Source organism: Scleropages formosus, chromosome 20 (genome assembly GCF_900964775.1).
Source record: "Scleropages formosus chromosome 20, fSclFor1.1, whole genome shotgun sequence".
Classification (NCBI taxonomy): domain Eukaryota; kingdom Metazoa; phylum Chordata; class Actinopteri; order Osteoglossiformes; family Osteoglossidae; genus Scleropages; species Scleropages formosus.
This window is the reverse complement of record NC_041825.1, coordinates 25456260-25473781: the sequence shown is the minus strand read 5'-3', so window position 1 is coordinate 25473781 and position 17522 is coordinate 25456260. Positions and strand designations below refer to the sequence as shown.

Genomic DNA, 17522 nt, shown 5'->3' with positions numbered 1-17522 from the left:
ATTTTTTTCACGAGTACCTTATACATCTAACATTATTATTATGTCTCCATTTAGCTGATGCTTCTCTGTAAGGCAGTGCACAGCATTAGGTTTGTACACTAAACTATTTACAATTCTGTACTCTTTATACAGCTGGGCAATCTCTGCTGTATCTGTTCAGGGTCAATACCTTGATCCCTGATGAAACATATTGCAGTGGAAGGAGAGAGTCAAACCTGGGTCCAATTAAAAGGCAATAGCTCTAACCCCAACACTATAGTTTACCCCCCATCATTTTTTTCTGATAGAAAAAAATTAAAGCTTAGTACATTATTCAACAGTAAAACAGCTGCACTTTACTTGGATCTTGGAACTGAAACACACGGACCTACCTATACACAGGAATACATGTAGCCTGACACACAGGTGCTTGTACAATACACACATGCTTATCTCCACACTTTAAATCGTACCTCATTGAACTCCATTTGACATGCACCAGCAGCCCCCACTGCTTCCAGTGTGATCGCAGTGTGTTGGACAGAGATTGACAGGTGTATCCCAGCAGAGAGTGCTCCTGCCTGCACCCGGCAGCTGTCCCTTCTCTCAGTGTGAATCCCTCACTCCCCCCCATCTCACACTGCCATCGCCTGCCTCCCTCTGGACCATTTTTGGTGCCCACCTTCCTTTCCCACCCTCCCTGTTCCATTCTCAGTCTCATTCCACAGCAACATGGCCACATCCAGAAGCACTGTCCCTGTTTCTTATTGTCTGCACAATGATGTCACAGGAGCCTCTCTCAACTTCTACTTCTATTTTCATTATTTCACACTGCATCAACCCATAAAACAGGCTGCACTTGCATCATGTCCCACCTGTTAAATGGAGTTTATTTCCCCATAGATAGATAGATAGACTTCACTGATCTTGAAGGAAACTGCGTGAGGCTACAGCAGCCTGCGTATAAACAAGTACTGACAGAAGGGATTGGAATAACACAGAAATAAATACAAGCTGACAGCTCACTACCATCCAGGCAATAACAGGTGAGCATAATCCCGAAAGAGTGAGGACACTGTTTTGCTGACAGAATCCAGGTTTTCCTTAACTCCTATCTCAGCACACCTCCTCTTATGCTGTATACAACATATTCTCCATGTTGATTAGAAAAATTACAAATGCTAAAGTGCAGTATGTAGGCAGAGGTAGTAGGAAGGTATCATTTAATACAAAGAAAAGCAGCTTGCCCGCTGCATTCACTGAAACAGAGTGATTCAATGCTCTTGTGATTGATGGCCTAATCACTATATCCCTCTGGGCACAGATATTGTGATGATCACAAACTGTTTCTACTATCTGCATTCAAACCCAACACCGCTGGTTAGAGTACAGTTTAGGTAAACGGGTGTCATTGTGCATGGTGCTTCTGCAAAGTCAAAAATGGTGTACACTGGTAACAGACGGCTGCAACGGTTTGCAGAGCGTGCATCATGGAGCTGATATGATGCCGCTGTTCTGAGCTTCATCTAGTTGTTCTCCAGTGCGCATTAGACAACAGCATTATTCCTCTTGCAACTATGTCCACACTTACAGACCTTATTTAGTCTTCGGCGACTTTTTCTTTTTCCTTCCTCAATCCCAGCCATCATCTTTCACTTGCTCCTTCCCCCTTCTTTTTTTATTAATTTATTCTTACTTCTTCCTTTTAACATCCTTCTCACTGCAGGGTTTGCTGCACCCTCTAGTGGCCGTACTTTGCTGGTTCAAGCACCCAGGCCCTCTCCTGTCCCCACCTCTCAAATGTGTGTGCTTTTAAAAGCTTGTGTTAAAGGAATCTCACAATATAATTCAGCATTCTTGAATAAAGGGTTTTGCTCATATTTTACTTTTCTCAAAAGGGAAATAAGAGCCAAGTTTCAGATGTTAAAACTTGGGAAAACACTGGGATTTAGAAGTGTCATGTGGTGTGTGTATGTGTTTGTGAAAAGACAGAAAGTGTTGTGAGAAGGGCAGCTGGTGATGCTGATTTATTACCAATTGACAACAAGATGTGATACGCACTACTAATATCAGAGGAGAGGGGGTACACACTGAAGAAGAAACAGCGAGCAATAAAATCAGTTAGTCTCAACTTTTCATTCACATTTCTGCAGTCTTTTTGTCCCACGGCCAGGATGATACAGTTAAATGTGTATTGGCTGAGTGAACAGCCAAGCTGTATATCATAGCTGCTAATGAATGAGCTTTTACTGAAATTAACATCCTGCACTCCAAGTGGGCAGGGGGTGGTTCCAGTGGTTTGGAGTTTGGGGGAGGTTTCTGTACATGGACTTCTGGGCCCTAACAGCTACATTCTGTTTCTCATAGAAGTGAAATGTCGAGCTTCAGTGTGTAGCTGGGCCATATAGGGTGCTCTATAAACTCTGTGCAAATATGTGCTATTTCTATGAGGTTATGGCACATGTTTCTATTAATATATGTATTTAAATAGCATTAATTTGCATCGTTAATGTTATACAGTTGATTATTTACTAACATGATTAAACGTCTTGCCCTCAGATTCGAATCTGCTATCCCACCATGTATAGCTCCTGCATTTGCTCTCTTCTGTGTTTTCTCTGTGTGGGTGGTACGCCATGAACAACTAGGCAGGGACTGAGGCTGTAAAGGGAGCTTGACGGAATAAGAATCTGCACACACAGAGAAATGTCTCTTTCATGGGGTATGTGCTGGGCCATGAGTATGCCAGCATTTTTGGCTATCTGGTACTACAGCAGGGGTCTGGCAGACCTTTGCAATGATATTTAAACTCTAAGCTTCTGTCTTAAAGCACTACTCTATTTCTGTCTCTCTACTCCTCCTCACTTTGTCAGCATCCTGTCGTCTGTGGGCTCGGAATTGGACCTGAGGACACTACGTGCCGTCCGAGTGTTGAGACCGCTGAAACTGGTGTCTGGAATTCCCAGTGAGTGATAGACCCAGGAAAGGGGGGGTGGAGACTGCTGGGGACCAAGTGAAATGTAAATGGGAGCAAATTGGTCTTGAAATCCTGCAGTCTTCAATAAAGTGAAAGTCTGAAAAAGACATAAAATCCTAGTTGATTTATTGATAGAATGTGCCAAAAGCTTGTTTACCCTTGGTTGTGTAACACTTGCGTAAGGTGAGGAAACAAGACTGTAATGTAAATAAGCCATGAAGGCTTGATGAGGAGGCAGTTCAAATTCTGAATCCTGGTTTGAATCAGAGTTGCAGGAAGCCTGCACTGTGTCCCCCAGGCCTCCAGGTGGTGCTGAAGTCCATCATGAAGGCAATGATCCCATTGCTACAGATCGGCCTGCTGCTCTTCTTCGCCATCCTTATGTTTGCCATCATTGGCCTCGAGTTCTACATGGGCAAGTTCCACTTCACCTGCTTCGACATCATCACCAGTGAGCAGTGACTCCGTCTTTGTCTGCCTGGCCCTTGGCGCTCAACTGTTTTTTCCTTGTTCTTTTTTTGTATTAACATTTAATACTTTGTAGTCTACAGCAGAAAGTTATGCATTATATTCATAAAGGTTTCAACGTGCATATAAATATAATTGCACCATAAAGACTCTATACCTCCTATGAAATGTGTGTGTCTGAATGAAATATTGTAATTCACATAAAACTGAATTCTTTAACAGCAAATTCACAGTGCTCATTTACTGTTTAGTAGCTTTTGTGTACTATCATTGGCCATTGTTTTGCTGATGTCTTTTTCCAGGATGACACGGTTTTACATTATTAACTCCATGGTGATTTACTTTATACAGTAAGGTTTTCTTACTTTATCTGTTCAGGCTAACTATCTTAATCAAGGGTGATGACAGGATTGGGATTTAAACCCAGGATCTTCGGATTGTAACGTGACAGGTCAAATTTGTGCTCCATTTGCACTTTATCAAAATAATGATTGCTTAAACTGAAATTCAGCTATCTCTCTGTGAGTACTGGGTAATGGGTAGCATAGCAGTTAGAGCCTTTACTGTGCTATCGAAGGACCTGGGAATGAACCCCTGTTCCTGCAGAGTGCCCATGATAACGATACTGACACTGATACTCTGAAAATTACCCAGCTGCATAAGTCAGCAAATAATTGTGTCAATTAAATCTCAGTCCATATGTAACAAATTATAGAATGAAAAGCTGATTAATCTCAGCAACCCAACATAACCAGGTGTCCTTTAGTGTAGCCTGTTGTACAACATCAAGTCTGAGCACCTTGGTGCTGTGTAAATCCCAAACCTTTCCCCTTGCTGCACAGACGAGATCCAAGATGAGCTTCCCTGTGGGAAGTCGGAGTCGTCACGGATGTGCTCAAATGGGACGGAGTGCCGGGGTTACTGGTTAGGCCCCAACTATGGCATCACACAGTTTGACAACATCCTGTTCGCCGTTCTCACAGTCTTCCAGTGCATCACCATGGAGGGATGGACTGACCTGCTCTACTTCGTGAGTAATAGCTCAACCTACCTATCCCAGCACTGTGACCACAGGAGGTTTAGCTTCCTGGGGTTTTGTTGGAGAAATCTGGTCATGTGGGTCACATGACAGGCTCCAAGGCAGACTGGACTGCTGCTAAACAGGGAACATCCTATCATAGATCAATATCCTGCTCTAGTCTGGGTCTAGGGGTTCACAGATCATGAACCAGTCAGAGAACATTGTCTGTACTGTTTGGTTACACGATTCTTCCAAGGACCATACACACCTGTATTTGTAGAGATGCATGTAGTCACTGACATGTGCAGGGATGAAAAGTTTCCAAATTTGGGTGGACTTCTACTTTTTTTCCACCACCTGGGTCATTTCTGAAGTCAGTGTAAATCCGTGGAGAAAATTAGCGGGTAGTGTGTGTATATGTATATACATATACGTATACGTCCATGCATAGTTGGAACAAGAAAACGCATGTGAAAAGATCTAAGCTGCCTGTGTTTGACCAACGAGGGACAAACTGATTAACAAACGTGTCACTTGTACAGAAACCAATTTGTAATGTAACAAGATCCAAAACAGCCAAGCACTTGAATATTCTGCATTCTGTAACTGATTAGTCTGACAACAGCTGCAGCGACCTGGACTTACAATGTCGGCCATAAGTGAATTTGTGCTTGTCACTCTCTTCCCACCAAAAATAGCTGCAAGAATTTTAGATTGCAAAGATGATGTGCGAGTGAAAGAAAGCATTTCCACAGTTTAAAAAACAGCTAATTCTGATGGAACTGGTTGGCTCAAGTAGTAACAATCAAGGTTGGAGATGACAATAGGAATGTGGACTGAGTACTGGGTGAGTGAATTCACAAGATCAATGTGCCGAGGAAAGTTCTTTGTAGCTTTCGCAAGGACAGTCAAGTTAGACTTTTCGTAGTATGTAGAGATTAGACGGTCACATGACCGTCCACCTTACCGTGGTGGAGGGGTTTGAGTGCCTGAATGAGTCCAGGAGCTATGTTGTCTGGGGCTATATGCCCCTGGTAGGGTCTCCCATGGCAGACAGGTCCTGGATGACAGATGAGACAAAGCGCGGTTCAAAAACCCCTTATGAAGGAAAAATCAAGGCTTTCGTTTACCCCGCCCGGTATGGGGTCACCGGGGCCCCACCCTGGAGCCAGGCCTGGGGGGGGGCTCGCATGCGAGCGCCTGGTGGCCAGGTCTATGCCCACGGGGCCTGGCCGGGCTCAGCCCAAAGCCATGACGTGGAGCCGCTCTTCGGTGGGCTCACCACCTGCCGGAGAAACCGTAAGGGGCCGGTGTATTGTGATTTGGGCGGTGGTCGGGGCCGAGTGCCCGGCCGACCCAAACCTCGGGCGCCAACTCTGGTTTTTGGGACTTGGAATGTCACCTCACTGGCGGAGAAGGAGCCTGAGCTGGTGCGGGAAGTTGAGAGATACCGTCTAGATATAGTCGGGCTCACTTCCACTCACAGCTTGGGTTCTGGAACCACTCTCCTCGATCGAGGGTGGACTCTCCACTATTCTGGCGTTGCCCAAGGTGAGAGGCGGCGGGCTGGTGTGGGCTTATTAATAGCCCCCCAGTTCAGCTGCCATGTGTTGGAGTCTACCCCGGTGAACGAGAGGGTCGTCTCCCTACGCCTTCGGGTCAGGGAACGGTCTCTCACTGTCGTTTGTGCTTATGCGCCTAGCGGCAGTGTAGAGTACCCGGCCTTTTTAGAGTCCCTGGGGGACGTGCTGGAAAGCGCTCCCACTGGGGACTCTGTCGTTCTACTGGGGGACTTTAACGCCCACGTGGGCAGCGACAGTGATACCTGGAGGGGCGTGATTGGGAGGAACGGCCTCCCTGATCTGAACCCGAGCGGTGAGTTGTTATTGGATTTCTGTGCTAGTCGCGGTTTATCCATAACGAACACCATGTTCATGCATAAGGGTGTCCACCAGTGCACTTGGCACCAGGACACCCTAGGTCGGAGGTCGATGATCGACTTTGTAGTCGTTTCTTCTGACCTTCGGCCATATGTCTTGGACACTCGGGTGAAGAGAGGGGCTGAGCTGTCAACTGATCACCACCTGGTGGTGAGTTGGATTCGATGGCAGGGGAAAAAGCTGGACAGACCTGGCAGGCCCAAACGCATAGTGAGGGTCTGTTGGGAACGTTTGGCGGAGGCCCCTGTCAGAGAGGTCTTCAACTCCCACCTCCGACAGAACTTCAACCAGGTCCTGAGGGAGGTGGGTGACATTGAGTCTGAATGGACTATGTTCCGCGCCTCCATTGTCGGGGCGGCGGTTCGGAGCTGCGGCCATAAGGTCTCCGGCGCCTGTCGCGGCGGCAATCCCCGAACACGGTGGTGGACACCGGAAGTAAGGGATGCCATCAAGCTGAAAAAGGAGTTCTATTGGGCCTGGCTGGCTCATGGGACTCCTGAAGCAGCTGACAGGTACCGACGGGCCAAACGGAGCGCGGCTCTGGCAGTCGCCGCGGCAAAAACTCGGGCTTGGGAGGAGTTCGGTGAGGCCATGGAGGAAGACTTTCGGTCGGCCTCAAAGAGATTCTGGCAAACCGTCCGGCGACTCAGAGGGGGGAAGTAGTGTTCCACGAACACTGTTTACAGTGGAAGTGGTGCGCTGCTGACCTCAGCTGAGGATGTTCTCGGGCGGTGGAAGGAGTACTTTGAGGATCTCCTCAATCCCTCCGACACGCCTTCCGTAGAGGAAGCTGAGGCTGGGGACTCGGAGGGGGACTCGTCCATTACCCTGGCTGAAGTTGCTGAGGTAGTCAAAAAACTCCTCGGTGGCAAGGCTCCGGGGGTGGATGAGATCCGCCCCGAGTTTCTCAAGTCTCTGGATGTTGTGGGGCTGTCTTGGCTGACACGCCTCTGCAGCATCGCGTGGAGTTCGGGAACGGTGCCTCTGGACTGGCAGACCGGGGTGGTGGTCCCTCTTTTTAAGAAGGGGGACCGGAGATTGTGTTCCAACTACAGGGGGATCACACTCCTTTGCCTCCCTGGGAAAGTCTATGCCAGGGTACTGGAAAGGAGAATCCGACCGATAGTCGAACCTCGGATTCAGGAGGAGCAATGCGGTTTTCGCCCTGGCCGTGGAACACTGGACCAGCTCTATACCCTCACTAGGGTGCTGGAGGGTTCGTGGGAGTTTGCCCAACCAGTCCATATGTGTTTTGTGGACCTGGAGAAGGCATTCGACCGTGTCCCTCGTGGCATCCTGTGGGGGGTACTTCGGGATTATGGGGTTCGGGGCTCGTTGCTACAGGCTGTTCGTTCCCTGTATGACCGGGGCAGGAGCTTGGTTCGCATTGCCGGCAGTAAGTCAGACCTGTTCCCGGTGCATGTTGGACTCCGCCAGGGCTGCCCTTTGTCACCGATTCTGTTCATTATCTTTATGGACAGAATTTCTAGGCGCAGTCAGGGAACGGAGGGTGTCTGTTTTGGTGGCCGCGAGATCTCGTCTCTGCTTTTTGCGGACGATGTTGTCCTACTGGCTTTATCAAGTCAAGACTTGCAGCATGCACTGGGGAGGTTTGCAGCCGAGTGCGAAGCGGCGGGGATGAGAATCAGCACCTCCAAATCCGAGGCCATGGTTCTCAGTCGGAAAAAGGTGGATTGCTCCCTCCGGGTTAGGGGGGAGTTGCTCCCTCAAGTGGAGGAGTTTAAGTATCTTGGGGTCTTGTTCACGAGTGAGGGAAAAATGGAGCGGCAGGTTGACGAACGGATCGGTGCGGCGTCCGCAGTAATGCGGTCATTGTACCGGTCTGTTGTGGTGAAGAGGGAGCTGAGTCGTAAGGCGAAGCTCTCAATTTACCGGTCGATCTACGTTCCTACCCTCACCTATGGTCATGAACTCTGGATCATGACCGAGAGAATGAGATCGCGGATACAAGCGGCAGAAATGAGTTTCCTCCGCAGAGTGGCTGGGCGCACCCTTAGGGATAGGGTGAGGAGCTCGGTCACCCGGGAGGAGCTCGGAGTAGAGCCGCTGCTCCTCCGCATCGAGAGGAGCCAGTTGAGGTGGCTCGGGCATCTGTTCCGGATGCCTCCTGGACGCCTCCCTGGGGAGGTGTTCCGGGCTTGTCCCACTGGGAGGAGGCCTCGGGGCAGACCCAGGACACGTTGGAGAGACTATGTCTCCCGGCTGGCCTGGGAACGCCTTGGGGTTCCCCCAGAGGAACTGGAGGAGGTGTGCGGGGAGAGGGAAGTCTGGAGGACTCTGCTCGGACTGCTGCCCCCGCGACCCGGCCCCGGATAAAAGCGGAGGAAGATGGATGGCAGATGGATGGATGACCAGCAGTAAACACTGCAGGATCGTCAAAACCAGAATGCTTGTTTTCAGTTCCAGATATTGTTGGTTTCTATGACTTATTTCACCTAAGCATGCAACCTATTGAGAAGTCATGAGTACAGTTTTGGGGAAATTTGTCCTAAAAATTCTCAATGCTTAAATGCCTGAAATAGCCTCAGATTGCATCTCAGGGCTTCTGAGATTCAAAATTTTCCTTTGGAAAATTCAAAATTTGTTACCAAAAATGTTTAATTATACCTGTTTCCCTGTTTGTGTGATGAACATTGGTTCATATGGGTGGAAAGAAACTAACTGAACTTAAGAATCATGCATCTGCATCTGTGTCTCTTTCTCCTAATGTAATGCACACATTATATTTTCTATAAGTTGTTCATCGCTTTGGAGAAAAGCATCTGCTAAATGAATGTAAATCCCAGTTATTACCCATATTATTCATTTAGCTCATACTTTTCTCACAATGCTTAGTTATTTACGATTAATTACCCATTTATTTAGGATAAGTATCTTCCTCAAGTGTACTACAGCTAGAGGTGCCAATCGAGCCTGCGACCTTTGGGTCCAAAGGCAGTAGCTCCAACCACTACACTACCAACTGTTATTAAAGTTAGTGCTATGAATTGTGAAGGATACAGGACAGTTTTTGTTTGCGGTAGTATAGTCAGGGCTATTCATGTTGTAAAAGCTGTTCATATCATGTAAGTAATTCAATTAATATTTACATGTTAATACACTTTGTTTCTGTATTGTGTTGTAAATTAGGTTCACCAAAATTGATGATGTGATTGGGAAATCTGGCTGGCAAAACAAAGTAGGAAATGTATGCAATAGTCTGATCTGTTTTGGAAAAAGCATAGCGTCCGCATGGTGATTTGGAAGAACTCACATGCACACACGTTGTCTGAACCGCTTGTCCCATACGGGGTCACAGGGAGCTGGAGCCTAACCCAGCAACACAGGGTGTAAGGCTGGAGGGGGAGGAGACACACCCAGGACAGGATGCCAGTCTGTCATAAGGCACCCCAAGTGGGACTCAAACCCTAGACCCCCCGGAGAGCAGGACGCGGTCCAACCCACTGCGCCACCACGTCCCCCCTGAGTGAAACTCGGACTGGGAAAAGATGCTGCTATAATAAATAATAAGCTTAGTGTATACAAAAGATATTGATTTTTATAAATCATTGCAGAAGTTTTTCATTTTACAACACCCACTTAAAAGTGGGAAGGCTGTATGTATATGCACAGTCACTCAAACAGGTCCATGAAACATTCACAGATACTGTAAAGACTTAGACAAGCACACGTTCATAGACCTCGTACCACGCTATCCAGTAACATAATTCACACTGATTATAACTCTTGTTTTCTTCTTTGCTTTTACTCTAGCACTTTCTCTCGATTCTCGACTCATGCTGTCATCTGCATCTTCCTCATTATTCTCTTTCTTCCTGCTTGTCTTACATTTATTCATTTAGCGGATGCTTTTCTCCAAAGTGACGTACATCTCAGAGAAAAGACAATTTGTGCATTACATTAGGAGAACTACAACTGGGGTTCTGGACAGGGCCCCACCTACAGACTCCATAGTCTTGCTGGGGCACTTCAAAGCTCACGTTGGCAATGACTGGGAAATCTGGCAGAGGGTGATTTGGAAGAATGGCTTGCCCGATCTGAACCCTAATGGCGAACTGTTATTGGACTTCTGTGCTAGCCATGAGTTTGTCCATAACAAACGCCATGTTCAAACACAAGGATCCTTGTCAGTGTACTTGGTACCAGAGCTCCTTGGGCCAAAGGTCAATGAACGACTTTGTAGTTGTTTCATCTGACTTGAGGCCACATGTTCTGGACACTTGGGTGAAGAGAGGTGCTGAGCTGTCAACCAATCACCATCTGGTGGCGAGTTGGATCAGATGGCGGGGAAAACTGATGGACAGACCCGGCAGACCCAAGCATTTAGTGAGGGTGTGCTGGGAATGACAGTCAGAGGACCCCATCTGGAATGATTTTAACTCACACCTCCGGGAGAGCTTTTCTCATGTCCTGGAGAAGATAGGGGACATGGAGTCTGAATGGACGCTGTTCAAAACCTCCATTGTGGAAGCAGCCAGGCACAGCTGTGGCCAAAAGCTTGTTGGTGCCAGTCATGGCGGCAACCAAAGAATCCACTGGTGGACACCAGTGGTGAGGGAAGCCATCAAGCTGAGGAAGGAGGCCTTTAGGGCCTGGTTGGCTCTGGGGGCTCCTGACTCAGCAGACAGGGACCAGCAGGCAAAAAACGCAGCAACAGCTGCGGTTGCAGAAGCAAAATCCAAAGCATGGGAGGAGTTTGGAGAGGCTATGGAAAATGACTATCGGTCAGCTTCACAGTGGTTCTGGAGAACCATCTGGCGGCTCGGGGGTGTCGGAGGAGCTTCACTCAAGCTGTGCTCAGCAAGAGTGGAGAAATTCTGACCTTTAATGAGGACATTGTCGAGAGGTGGAAGGAGCACTTTGAGGAACTCTTAAACCCGAGAGATATGCCTCCCTTACACAAGTCAGGGCCAGAAGCTTTCGGGCTTTCAGAGTCCATTTCCCTGACAAAAGTCACTGAAGTAGTTGGTAAGCTTCAAGGTGGCAAAGCACCAGGGATGCATGAGATTGGCCCAGAACTGCTTAAGGCCCTGTATCTTGTAGGGCTGTCATGGTTGACACACCTCTGCAATATTGCATGGACCTTGGGGACAGTGCCTTTGGATTAGCAAACTGCGGTGGTGGTCCCTATCTTTAAGAAAGGGGACTGGAGAGTGTGTGCCAACTATTAGGGTATCACACTTCTCAGCCTCCCTGGGAAAATCTATGTCAGGGTGCTGGAAAGGAGGTTCTGGCTAATAGTTTAACCTCAGATTGAAGAGGAACAATGCGGATTCCGCCCTGGCCGTGGAACAGTGGACCAGCTTTTTACCCTCTCACAGATAATTGAGGGGGCATGTGAGTTTGCTAATCCAGTCTACATGTGTTTTGTGGAGACCTATGACCGTGTTCCCTGAGTACTGCGGGCCATTTGGTCTCTGTACACACGGAGCGAGAGCTGTGTCTGCATACTCGGCATTAAGTCAAGCCCATTCAATGTGGGTGTTGGACTCTGCCAAGGTTGTGCCTTGTCTACACTCCTGTTTGTGGTTTTCATGAACGGGATATCACGGCGCAGTTGAGGTCAGGAGGGCATTCTGTGTGGGAGTCAGAAGGTGATGTCTCTGCTTTTTGCTGATGATGATGTCTTTTTGGCACCGTCACATGGTTGCCTCCAACACGCACTGGAACGGTTTGCAGCCGAGTGTGAAGCGGTTGGGTTGAGGAACAGTACCTCAAAGTCTGAGTCCATGGTTCTTTCACGGAAAAGGATGGCATTTCCCCTCCAGGTAAGGGGAGAGAATTTGCCCCAGGTGAAGGATTTTAAGTATCTTGGGGTCTTGTTCACGAGCGAGGGGAGAAGGAAGCGTGAGATTGGCTGCAGACTGGGAGCAGCGGCAGCAGTAATGTGGTCACTGTACCGGACTGTAGTGGTGTAGGAGGAGCTGTTCCGGACTGTAGTGGTGAAGGCAAAGCTCTCCATTTACCAGTCGATCTACGTCCCTATCCTCACCTATGGTCATGACCTCTGGGTAATGACCGAAAGAATAAGATTGCGGATACAAGCAGCTGAAATGGGTTTTCTCCACAGAGTGTTGGGACTCACTCTCCATGATAGGGTGAGGAGTTCAGATGTCTGGGAGGAACTCAGAGTAGAGCCGCTACTCCTCCACATTGAGAGGAGCCAGTTCAGGTGGTTCGGGCATCTGATAAGGATTCCCCCTGGGTGCCTTCCTTTGGAGGTATACCAGGCATGGCCAATTGGAATGAGGCCCCCAAGGTCAGCCCAGGACCCGCTGGAGGGATTATATCTCACAATTGGCCTGGGAACACCTGGGGATCCCACAGGTTGAGCTGGAGGAAGTTGCGGAGGACAGGGGCGGCTGGGCCTCTCTGCTCTCCCTGTTGCCACTGCAACTCTACTAGGACAAGCGGGAAAGAAAATGGATGGATGGATGGACATTAGGAGAAAGAGAGACATACTGTAGTTGCAGGCGTGATTCCTAAGTAAACCTAGTTTGTTTCTTTCCACTTTATGCACCGATGTTCATTGCACGAGTAGGTGTAGTGGTTGATCAAGTCTTGTAAATCGCTAGGAGCAGTTATATTGATTTATTTGTGGGCAATAACAAGGGTCTTGAATTTGATCCGGGCAGCTAAAGGAAGCCAGTGCAGAGAAATGAGTAGAGGAGATACATGGGAACACTTTGGCAAGTCAAACACAAATCATGCAGCAACATTCTGTATCAGCTGCAGAGGTTTGATTGCGGTAACAAGAAGGCCACACAAGAGAGTTGCAGTAGTCCAGAGGGGATGTCACCATAGCCTGGACAAGTAATCTCAGTTCTCCTTGATAACCTTGTATATGTTATTGCATTACACTAATTTCTGTTAAATGTAGGAGGAGAGATAGGGAGAAAGCTTGGGTGGTAGGATACACACACACACACATTTCCTGAACCGCTCGTCCCATACGGGGTCACGGAGCCTACCTGGCAATACACGGCATAAGGCCAGAGGACACACCCAGGACGGGACGCCAATCCGTCACAAGGCACCCCAAGCGGGACTTGCACCCCACACCCACTGGAGAGCAGGACCTGGTCCAACCCACTGCGCCACCGCGCCACCATGCCGCCATGCCCCCCAAGGGGTGGGATAGTTTCAAGAAATTTCCTCAATGAGACCTGAGAAAGAGGAATTTAAACCGGAGTGATACACATAGTCTTGAATAGTGATAGAATAACAAGGGCTATGAAAGGCCAAGCAAAAGGTTGGGGTGTGTTGGAGGTGTAGGTGTGTACACACCCAAAAATAAAGGACTGATACTATAAAACCCTTAATTCAGCACTTATTTTTAATATTTTGCTTTTACAGCTCTGTCCATGTTCAGTTGCCACTCAGTAGAACTGTCAAGGACAATTTGAAATCTTTGCTGCATTGCTTGCCAGCTTACGAAAACAATCAGGCCTGACTTACTGAATGTCTACTTGTCCTTCCAGAGCAACGACTCCTTAGGGAGTGCCTGGAATTGGATGTACTTCATCCCTCTCATCATTATAGGGTCTTTCTTCATGCTGAATCTGGTTCTGGGTGTGCTGTCTGGGTAAGTTTGGATCTCTGTCCACGTCTGGTTTTGCATATTTCCTCTTTTTCACCGGTCCCCCCGCTCCCTTTGAAGAACTTGAACCCTGATTGAATCCATTCTGTACCTCATCACATTTATTTATATCTGAGTTCCCTTTTGTCTTGTCAGGTTCTGTTCCATTCAGCTAATATGTCAACACTGTTGTATGCAGGTTTCTGTCTGACAGGTTGTTCCATGTCCCTTTCTCTGTTTTCCCTTGTCTCTTTCACTTTGTTTTCAAATGCCAGTTTTAGGAATTTCATGTATTCGCACACGAAAAATGACAAAATTAAAATATAGAGGAGCATTTCTTTATTTTTTGAGAGCCAGCTAAATAAAAAAACTGCTCTCCTCCAAGTTAAACTTTAGCAGCCACACTGACAGAATCAGGCTGTATAATGTGCATGGCATCCAAAGTTAGCCCATCAATTGGAACTGCCTTGATATACAGACTCAGAGCTCTTATCTTCTCTGCATGACACAAAATGCTGTTACATGAGATAATTGACCGGTGCCACCAAATCAAACTCGTTTTTAGTGGTGTTGGGACAAACAGCTAGCACTTTTCTATTCCTTTGTGACTGCAATTTACCCCTGGAACTGATGAGAATGACCTGTTTTTTTGTGCTCTGTCCATTGTGCCCATGTACATCAAAGGGAGTTTGCAAAAGAGAGGGAGCGTGTGGAAAATAGGAGGGAGTTCCTCAAGCTCAGGCGTCAGCAGCAGATTGAGAGGGAGCTGAATGGATATCTGGAGTGGATCTGCAAAGCAGGTATGAGGTGCAGCTCACGCACAAGCCTGTATGCACTGGTTCACACAGTGATACACCAATAAACTGGTTAACTGAAAAATGACACACATGCACACTTGCAGTGATAATGACTAGCACATTGAGTCACAAACCACCTTGTTCACTATGGTTGCAAACCCCTGCAGAAGAAAGTAAGGGACACTTTTGGGTTCTTTATAGGAAAATAAGGGACAGTATAAGGGACACTTGGAATTTCTTTGTAGCTAATATATATGTGTAAAAAAGAAGTCCCTGCTAGACTGAATGAAATGCTAAAATGAATCTGAGACACATTTAATTTTCTTTTAGCTCGCTGACATGTCAGCTGTAAAAAAATAAATTAATTTTAATTTAATTCACATACCGTTACACACATATCACTATAGCATCTGCCTGGCGATTTATAACACTTGTTACATAACTGATGAGGAACAAACTCACAGTCCTTTTGTGTGATTTTTTTTTTTTTTTTTTTTTTAACTTTAATGAACAGACAAGTGAAATTTGCATCAATGAAAAGAACATGCTTTTATAAGCTTAACTTATCTTTAAGCACAGCAACTGATTGAAAGTAGACTGCATTTCACACATTTTTATGAACAAAAAGTGCAATATTCTGTGACCAGTTCAAGTGCAAACAACAAAAGTCCCTTCTCTTTCCTTCTTCTTAGATCCTCCTTATTTTTTCCATGAGTACTTCTCACTTCTTGCAGCAGCAAGAATTTCTTTGTCCTGAAGTACAGATTTGTAAAATTCACTACATGGTTTATTGAAGTTTATGGTCACAAGCAATTCATTTTTCATGAGCTTAACAGAGCATCTTTTCCTAGAGTCACTCCACTTGTTTTTCCATTATGGAAAATATCCTCTTCAAGTAGCCTATTAGTAGCCATGATAACATCTAGTCATCTAGTAGGTAGCTACCTGCCTTGGGGGGGGGGGGGTTCCCCTTGACCCCCCCCCCCCCACTGTCAAATGTAGCACCCAGGTAATGTAACAACGCCTAATGACAGTCGGACTCTCACGCGTAACATGGCTCTGTTTCACATTCATTTTTACGATTTGTTTTCCTAATCTTTTAACACTTTTATGCGAACTGTGAAGTTTATGTATGCAATAAATATATGTCATAAATACTTTTAAATGTCTCTAGGTGTGAAAGGTTAAAATACAGGACAAAACGCGTTCCGTATGGTTTTAATATGGAAAGCAGCGCTTATCCCTTAAACATAGAATGATTCCGTATTATATGGGACGGTTGGCAACCCTGTTGTTCACCGACTTGCTGCATGACATGCGGAGAGAAGCTCAAACACATGGATAGACTGACTACACTGATGGATACTCAAGCACACTTGCTATCAGGCTGCCACACTGACTGCCCCAATCACTCACTGATAAAGTGGTTCTCTGACATGTATGACTACGTGAATTTTTGACTCACATATTTGCTGGTACCATGACAGATATACTTTAGTCATTTAATGACAGAATGTCTAAAATTTGTGCCTTAGATCTGTATAAAACACTAGGAGATTATCTGTTGTCTAAAGTAAATAATAATGAGAACATAACTCCCTAACTGACACACTGATCTACTGTCTTAATTAATGACTTAATGACTTACTGAATGAGTGAAAAGAGCAGGGTCATCACAGATAGAGGTTATTTAGCTGACTGCAATTTACTCCCATTAACAGTAGTGTGGAGGTACACAACCATGAAGTGACAATTTGGTGTATATTTTGTCCAAGTGTTAATATCTTCAGTATCTTATTCAAAAGTGGTAAAGAAGTAGTGAGATTTATAACAGTGGCCAATGAAAAATGGTACTTGGTTCATTGACTGAATAAGCTCTTATTATCTGCATTTTTAGAAGAGGTGATCTTGGCAGAGGAAGTGAATGACACCGGTGATCGGATGCCCTATGATGGTATTTTTTTATTTATGCAGTACACCTTTCTTTCTTTCTTTCTTTCTTTCTTTCTTTCTTTCTTTCTTATTTTTAATCCTTAATGGTATTTTTTCTCTTTGTACATTTGCACATTTCTGTACCTTTCAAAGATATTCCAGAGCTAGTATGCTTGATTGTGACAGAATGTGTTGGGCTCTGCATGAGGAAATCAAAGGTGGTGGAAAAGGGAATCAAGTGGGTACATAATGAGTCGGGAGAGATAAGATTGAGGACAAGAGGATTGTGTGAGGGAAAAGAAGTTCTTGGTAGTCAATGCATATGTTGTACACAGGATCACGACGCAGACCCACAATCAAGAAAAGCAAAACAGACCTACTGAACCCTGAGGAAGGAGAGGATCACCTAGGGGACATGGCTGTGGGTGAGGACAAGGGGTGGCCTATAGAGGGGAACAGTGTTACAGCGGGTGGATGATGATGACAGACCAATCAAACTATGTCAGCCTTGACTTTCATATAAAAGTTCCTTCAGAATCTCTTATTCTTCCTCTGTTATGGCTCATTTTGCTAACTTTCATCTCCTGTTCACATGCTTTGCCATAAAGAATAAGTGGACCAATATGCTCTGAGGATCAATCAATACATTTTAAATAAGTAGTTAAACTTTTGCCTGTAGTACATAAAATAATAGTCCCTTATGTATGTCAAAGCAAGTAATATGTTCCCACACACTGGATGATCAAGTGATAATTTGATTTCAAAAAGTTCAATAAATCTACTTTATACAATAAATTAAGTGGGTGGC

General features: G+C 46.2%; 1 protein-coding gene across 16 annotated transcripts in view; it reads left to right on the top strand.

Annotated features, from left to right (window-relative positions):
- The window catches only part of LOC108927499 (voltage-dependent P/Q-type calcium channel subunit alpha-1A-like), a 120138-nt gene that overhangs the window by 38079 nt on the left and 64537 nt on the right, over positions 1-17522 (top strand). For all 16 annotated transcript variants that reach the window (XM_018740836.2, XM_018740842.2, XM_018740835.2 and 13 more), the window contains 7 exons: positions 2853-2944; positions 3255-3407; positions 4267-4454; positions 13888-13991; positions 14670-14785; positions 16680-16736; positions 17050-17139. In XM_018740836.2, coding sequence (XP_018596352.1) covers positions 2853-2944; positions 3255-3407; positions 4267-4454; positions 13888-13991; positions 14670-14785; positions 16680-16736; positions 17050-17139 — 800 coding nt within the window. The remainder of the gene's footprint in view (positions 1-2852; positions 2945-3254; positions 3408-4266; positions 4455-13887; positions 13992-14669; positions 14786-16679; positions 16737-17049; positions 17140-17522) is intronic.